Genomic DNA, 7,587 nt, shown 5'->3' on the forward strand with positions numbered 1-7,587 from the left:
GGAGTATTAGGTATGCTCACTGCCTTGAGTTATTTATAAAAATAATAAAGGCGGGATAGTAAATAAATAAATAATAATAATGGTTGGATAGCAGACTCTAAAAGTTACCCATTGGCTGTTTATCTACCATATCATCATGTTTAAATAATGTGAAATAAGGAAACACGTGGAAAGGGGAAGAAGAGACTCAGAGTTTGCCATGACTGTGTGACAAGTTAGATTCTATAGTGTGGGACAACTGAAACTGTCTACCTTAATTTGGAAGGAAAAGTGACTGAGACCAACCAATACAGGGAAGGTAGCAAATGAGCATAAACTCACCCCTTCTCCTTCCCCATTGAAATGTTGGATGCCTGTTCTTTCCTTCTCTACATTATTCAAAGCCTGGAGAGATATGAAAGGAAGTCAGGAAATAAAGGAGAGGACAAAAGCTGAGGGAGAAATGGCTGAGGTGAAGGATGGTTCATGATCATAGGAGTGATTGTGAGATGTCCATGCCTCCCAACACTCCCAAACCACACCTTTCATACATACTACTAGCCATCAGACTTACCTTTCAAGGTGAACTCTTAACAGGTTTTACATATATCAAAGCTGTCCTTGGATGGTGTTGGATTAAACAGGAAAATCCTACTATTATACCAGTGTAAATAATGACAGCTGAAGCCTATCTCCCTCATTGGCTGAGAAGAAGATAAGGCAGCATCATGGGAACAAGGGAGAAAGTGCTTTTGTCAAGGCATGATTGAACTGTGGATAAGTCCAAGTGGAAACAAGGCCCAAACTGCATTAATGTACAGCCACTTTGTAATAAGTGATACTAAATAATCATATCCAGAATAGTAGAAAGCTAGATATTTTGAAAGGTTTCAATGAATAATGGATTCTTTGTCCATTGTAGTGTAATCAAACAAGTGTGGTCTCTCTTGCTCATCAACATAGGCTGTCTGAAGAAATCTCAGTTGAATTCAGCATATGTTGATAGCAGATGTTAATGTATCTTTGGAGACAGGTTGTTTTTCTGACTCTTGAAGTCCGTTTTAATCCAAACATGGTAAACACCAATTTTCTATGATAGAAAGAAGCACATTTAATTTTTTAGGTTCATTAAAGGAGCTGGGTGGTTGTTGTTGGTAATCTGTGGGATTATGGCAGTATACAAATTTAAGAAGGAAATAAATAAAAATAAGCATGCTTGGCTTGTGAGCATGCTAGCTTGATCGCACCTTGACATCTGTGAGACCACTCTAATAGTCTTATTACTGATGCAGAAATGGAAATATCCCCTAGAGGTCACTATTAGCAATTATATTGTCAGAGAACAATATTTTAGGCTGAATATGAATGGTTAATGCAGTTTGTTGAGGCCATTAAGTAGAGTTTTCTACATTTTGTTCAAGAAGACCATATTCTGTTTGGGGTCAACTGCTCAGAGCACTGATGTTACTGATGTGCAGCACAGGCAGCTGCTCACAATTATGGTTGGTTGAAGCTTGTGATGTTACAAACTGATTTTCATGAGGAAGGCAGTAATTAATGTATTTTTAATTTAGATAAAGAGAGAGAGAGAGAGAGCCCTATGTGGGATGTGTGTGTGTATATCTGTCTTGTGTATCTGTCTCCCTGCACAGACACAATGAATCAAAATGTGATTAGTTGGATTTATAATCATGGTTTTATATATCAAGGTATAATATAGTTTGCTTGCTTGTTTCTTATGCAGTGCAATGTATAAAAATAGCCACTTTAGTTTGTAAACATGGTTTATGCCTTAATAGCATATAAGAAGCCAGTCTTTGTGTCTTATTCAACAATTAATGATTAAAACTAACCCTTAGGTTGGTGCAGTGTATGAACCTAGCCACATTTACCTTGTGGAATTAAACACCCCCCCCCCCAGGAAATCCTATTTTTAAACAGATATTTGGACATACCATTGGAATAGAAGCAGTATTTTTCAGATTATACGTAGTTTCCCCCACAAGAAGCAAGGTTTTCAGTTACTACAGGTGTAATGTGGGAGTTCTTTGATCAGATCTTCCTTTTCCTGCGTGTGGTGCTTCAGGGAAATAAAACTACTTTCCCATCTTATTTTCCACAGGTGCCAGTTTCCCCAATGAAGCTAAGAACAACCATACTGGGATGGGGATTTGGAGAGGGCAAATGGTACCAGGACAGGCTTAAACATCACCTTCCCTGCACTGTTGCTTCGCTTTAAGCTGGAGCCCTCTGCTGGAGATTTGAAGTCAGCAGGAGGCTGTACTAGAGGATTTGCTAAAACAGTACCGAGTGGTATTGTTTCAGAGTACTAAATAGAGTGCTGAATAGAGAGTGCTGAAACAACACCAAGTGATTAAGCAGCAAGACATCCCATTTAAAACACTGCTCCTAACCAAAAAGAACATCACTGTCTTGGATGCAGAGTACGAATGCAAGCAGACGTTCACTATATTTGAAGCAAAGCCAGGATTTGTTAAGAACTACAGAAAAACCTCACTTCTACCCATAGAGAGGGAAACCCGAGCGAAAAAGGAGGACCTCCTTTTGTCTTGTAAGCGCAGAGACTCATGTTTCTCCCCAACAGGCCAGGTGAGAGATACACACAAGGACAGCGTGTGAAGACTCTTCACTTCATATCTCTGGCCATTTGTCCTAGGGGTCAAATGGCTCATGGGTGCAAAAAAATGATGCTTGGAAATCTGCTCATAGATATCATGCATCATACTTGATTTGGCTTAACATGAATTTGCCTAAAGTCCAGTATGTCTTCTCTAAGCAAAGACCACTCTTTTTCTGAAGAATTAAGGTAATTAGAGCAGAAAATGGTTTATTGCATATTAAGAATTTTTTTGTTCACACCTCAGTGGTATCAGTGGCACAGTTCCCCATTCTTCTGGGCTTAGAAAAATGATTTCTGGAGCAACAACATTTGTTTCAAGTATGCCTCAGCTTCTGGCACTAGGTAACAAGGACTTTTGGCTTCACCCCTTAGCCCTTTGTCAGTGAATCATATTACTCTTTCTGTCTTCTCCTGTGCTTTGTGTTTCTCACAGCAAGAGCACCTTGGAGATATCTGCTTCTCACTGCGATATGTCCCCAGTACCAGCAAATTAACAGTTGTCATCTTGGAAGCCAAAAAGCTCAAGGATATGGACGCAAGCGGATTGTCAGGTAGGGAGGATGGATTGCTGAAGCTCATTGTGGAGAGTTGAGGAATGTAATGTTGATGCAGAAGCCCATTCATGCATGTTGCTCAAATGGATGCTGGAGTCCCATTAGGTTTTGAATCCCCTTCTGTCTACTGCAAAATGTCAAGCCCCATATCAGCTCTCTTGCTCTGACTTACTACTGGCCTTGGCAACAGGAAAGATACAACATGGCATGGATCTCTGTTGTAAGACAGACAGTCTTCTCTCTCTCGTGTCATGAAAGGGGGATGGGTTGGTCATAGCTGCTGCTACTCATGTCATAATGCTCTGGAAGAACAGTAGGAGAGCTGTATTAGTCTATGGGAGCTAAAAATCAGGAGGAGTCTGGTAGCACCTTTTCTAATGAACACATTTTATTAAAAGATGTGAGCTTTTGTGAGCCACAGCTCATTTCCTCAGATGCAGAGAGTGGATCTCTGCTTCTGATGAAATGAACTGTAGCTTAGAGTCAATTTTGTGAGTCAGAAAAGTGCTATCACAGACTCCTAATTTCTGGCACAAAAGGAGATTTGTTTAGGAAAAGGGAACTGTATCGCATTTGAGTAAGATGGTTTGTTTTGGTTGTAAAAGCTGGTGGGGATGGATTCTACTTCCCTCCCAAAAACTCACATCAGCATTACAGTCTCATGGTGACCTTTTCAAGAAGATCAGTTTTTTCCCCTCCAAACCCAATACCTAGCCTACATACTAAAGGCTGCTCATACAGCCACCAAGCTTTATAATAAAGCAGCTATATATGAGGTAGGATTTTTTATGGAGATGCAAAAGGCTGGGGTTTGGTGTTCAAAAACCCTTTAATGTCTGGGGAAAATCCTTTCTGGATTAAATTGCCTCAACTGTTCTTTGCTTTACTTTCCATTCCAGACCCATATGTCAAAGTGCAACTCATTCTGAACAAAAAGAAATGGAAGAAAAAGAAGACAAGTATAAAGAAAAACACATTAAGCCCCTACTTCAATGAAGCCTTTGTTTTTGACGTACCCTTCAACTTGATCCAGGTAGGCCCAGCAGAAATCATTTCATAGCAGATACACATTACTAGAGAGTGAAATAATCTCTAAAAGTACCATTGCTTTTGCAGAAGCTTTGAGCTCACCTCACTTAGGCCTGCGGTAAAAATTTATCTTCTTATACAGGTAGTCCTCGCTTAACAACTGCCCTGTTTAGCAACTGTTCAAAGTTACAATGGAGCTGAAAAAGTAACTTTATGACCAGTCTTCACATTTATGACATTTGCAGCGTCCCAGTCACGTGATCACCATTTGCATGCTTCACAGCCAGCTTCTGAGAATAGAGTCAATGGAGAAGATAGCAGTAAAATCGCAAGTCATAGTCATGTGATGTTTCACTTAATGACCATGGTGGGTGATTCACTTAATGGCCATGGCAGAAGTGAGGTCATAAGTCTGTTGTGGTCACATGATGTCTCACTTAATGACCACATCATTTAGCAACAGAGTTGCTGATCCCAATTGTGGTTGTTAAGTGAGGAATACCTGTACTCAATTATGTTTTGGTTCTCGTTGCTACTGCATTCCTGTTACTGTGCTTCTCTTCTGCTACAAAAGGCTAATGTTATTTTGTGCCTAAACCAAATTAACATAACAACTCAGAATGAAAAAAATATCAACATCATATTTAATATCTGCCATAATGGTGTGAACCAGGGTTATAGGAGGCTGCCTCTTTGACATCTTGTGGCAGCATCATAAGTGCAATTTTGCCTGGGTACATCACAAGGCATTGCTGTAAAGTTTAAAATCCTCCACCCATGAATCTTTATTATGCAGCTCTTCTTAAGCGGAGATTTTGGCTGACTTTTGAGAAATAAAAATGCATGTGACTACAAAAGCGGGATAGAAAATGACTAGGTTGTAAAGGTAAAATGGCACGAACTCCCCCAAATGTTCCCCATGTATCTGCTGTTACAACCAGAAGGCACCAGTGTTTAAACCAGGCTTCCCCAGGCTGCATTATATTACTTGGCCACTGGGCACTCTGGTTGGGAATTCTGCCCTTGTGGGTTAGGGGGAAGCTAGTGCAGAGGGAAACTTGCAGGGAGATACACAATTCCTATGTCTGTTTTGTAAAACCATCTTTCTCCTTTGTTTTCCCTTCCTTTGCCTCCTCTCATCTCTCCACTTTGTATTTTCATTCTAGAATGTAGACCTGGTGATTTCAGTCTGGGATCATGACAAAGTGACCAAGGATGACCAGATCGGAAAGCTGTTCCTCAGCTGCCGAGCTACAGGGAACCAGCTGCGCCATTGGTCAGACATGCTGGTTAATCCTTCCAGGCCTGTGGCCCAGTGGCACAGCCTGCAGCCGGTGGAAGTCATTGACAAAACCCTGGGGTTGAAGACACGCTTCAAGCTGCCATTACCCACCAGCTAAAAAAGGAAACCCAAAACAGTTCTCTCTATACTGTCCACTCCAGAAGGAAACCCATAGCTATTATTTATAAAGGAAGACCTGCAGAACAAGTCACCACATCAGAGTCCATTAGAGATGTAGCTGCAATTATTCTACGCAAGGCAAGGCAAGGCAAGGCAAGGCAAGGCAAGGCAAGGCAAGGCAAGGCAAGGCAAGGCAAGGCAAGGCAAGGCAAGGCAAGGCAAGGCAAGGCATTATCCCAATGTATCCCACATTTAAGTAACCAGGAGTCATTTCAGGGCATCCTGCCATCTGGCTCAACCCTCTGCAGAGGATTTATACCACTGTACAAGTCTCCTTCTTGGTGTTCTCTGAGGCTGGAGATGATAAGGAAGCAAGAGAATGGAAAGGCCATCCTGTTGGCCAAAGTGGGAGTTTGCTCCAACCAACACACTTCCCTTGTAATTTCTTTGTTCCATTTGCTTTAACAGGGAGGCTGAAAAAACCCACTGCCCATGCAGATGGGGATGGGTGGGTAGGAAGGAATGGCAAAGCCCTAGAGCACTATCACTTTAGGAAGAAAAGGGGATCAGGCTGAGATGGAAGACTGCCTGCCCTGCAGTGTCACAGCAAACATGGCAAAATAGCAGAACTGGAAGTTAATCAACTCATCAGCTGATGACTTCCCTAAGACTGTGTTCTGGAGACACAGAGACGTGGGGCCAATCTTAGACACAATCTTGTGAATCCAATGAAAATTGATACGTTCAAGAATGGTATGTACTATTATGTACTATCATGGATTGAATCTACTGTTTTACCATGATAGGGAAGAAAACATGTAGCCCTTCCAAAAAGTCAAGCTGTTAACATAACACTGTATGGACTTGTGTGGGTCAGGTTTTCCCTCTAGATTAAGGGGAAAGCAAAACTTGAAAATAACCATAGCTAGAGTCGTGCTCTCTGCCCTTATTAAATATTTTAAAAATAATTTACCTTGCCATTCAAGCTATGTGTGTAGTTATTTATAAACTGATTGTTAAATCCGAAGGAAGAAATAAATGTTTCCTTTGTCATTGCTAGGAGCTGTTTTTGGAAAACTTTTAAAAAGCTCAGGTGAAACAAATGCAAATCTAAAAGCAATATTGATGTATATATGAAATGAATAACTTGAATTGCAGATTCTTGGATCTCAGGGACCAAAGGAAAGGGCAACCCTTCTAGCCCTTTAGGGATGCATCAGTGCCCCCTTGCCTGGTGGGGTGCTTCAAGATGGACTATTATTTGGGTAGCACGAATACTAATTTCCCGTTATGCTTGTACCTGGGATAAAGCCTTAGTTTCTCTGGGCTACTCCCATTGTGCATTTACACAACATATATATTGTTATGATTTTTAATTTTTACTCATTTTATTGTTTATTGTTTCCATGTTAATATTTGCAACAGTCTCTTGATATGTGCAATACAGTTGCAAAGAGCTTCTTTTTCTGTATTTCAAGCATCATATAGATAAGATATATGGGACATGATACATCATATGGGGTGTCACATAGAGAATACTATATTGGATAGCAAAAGTCGGCAGTGCTAGACAATTGTAATTAGCTCTGTGGAAGAGTAAATCCTTTATGAAGAGCTGGGGTTGCTCGATTTAGCCAGGCAGCCTAGAAGTAGCACAAACAAAAACAAAAGCAAACAAAAGCAAACAAAAAACAAACAAAACAGCTAAACAGTGCAGTCTACCTCTGCTTTTAAAACTAGGTGACGTTCGGCATATTGCAAGCAATTGCAAGCAAATCATGCCTGGAATTCTAAGAAAAAGCACTTGCATCACTGTAATATCCAGCTATCTCCCACTTCATTAGACAATCAAACTTCCCTTGGAAAGCTAGACTGGAAACAGACAAAGAGGCATTCAATAATACAAGAACTTCTGATAAATAGGTTTATTGTGGAAAATTAATGAATCCATTACAAAACAATTCCAGTGACTGTTGGTTATC

At 40.6% G+C, this 7,587-nt stretch overlaps 1 protein-coding gene across 1 annotated transcript in view; it reads left to right on the plus strand.

Annotated features, from left to right (window-relative positions):
* SYT8 (synaptotagmin 8) overlaps positions 1-5,679 on the plus strand; it is a 28,645-nt gene extending 22,966 nt beyond the window's left edge. Inside the window, exons 7-9 of the mRNA XM_063289333.1 lie at positions 3,054-3,171; positions 4,074-4,207; positions 5,370-5,679. Of these exons, the coding sequence (XP_063145403.1) occupies positions 3,054-3,171; positions 4,074-4,207; positions 5,370-5,603 (486 nt within the window). The 3' untranslated portion in view covers positions 5,604-5,679. The remainder of the gene's footprint in view (positions 1-3,053; positions 3,172-4,073; positions 4,208-5,369) is intronic.
* The last annotated feature ends 1,908 nt before the right edge of the window (positions 5,680-7,587 follow it).

Source organism: Candoia aspera, chromosome 1, assembly GCF_035149785.1.
Source record: "Candoia aspera isolate rCanAsp1 chromosome 1, rCanAsp1.hap2, whole genome shotgun sequence".
NCBI lineage: Eukaryota > Metazoa > Chordata > Lepidosauria > Squamata > Boidae > Candoia > Candoia aspera.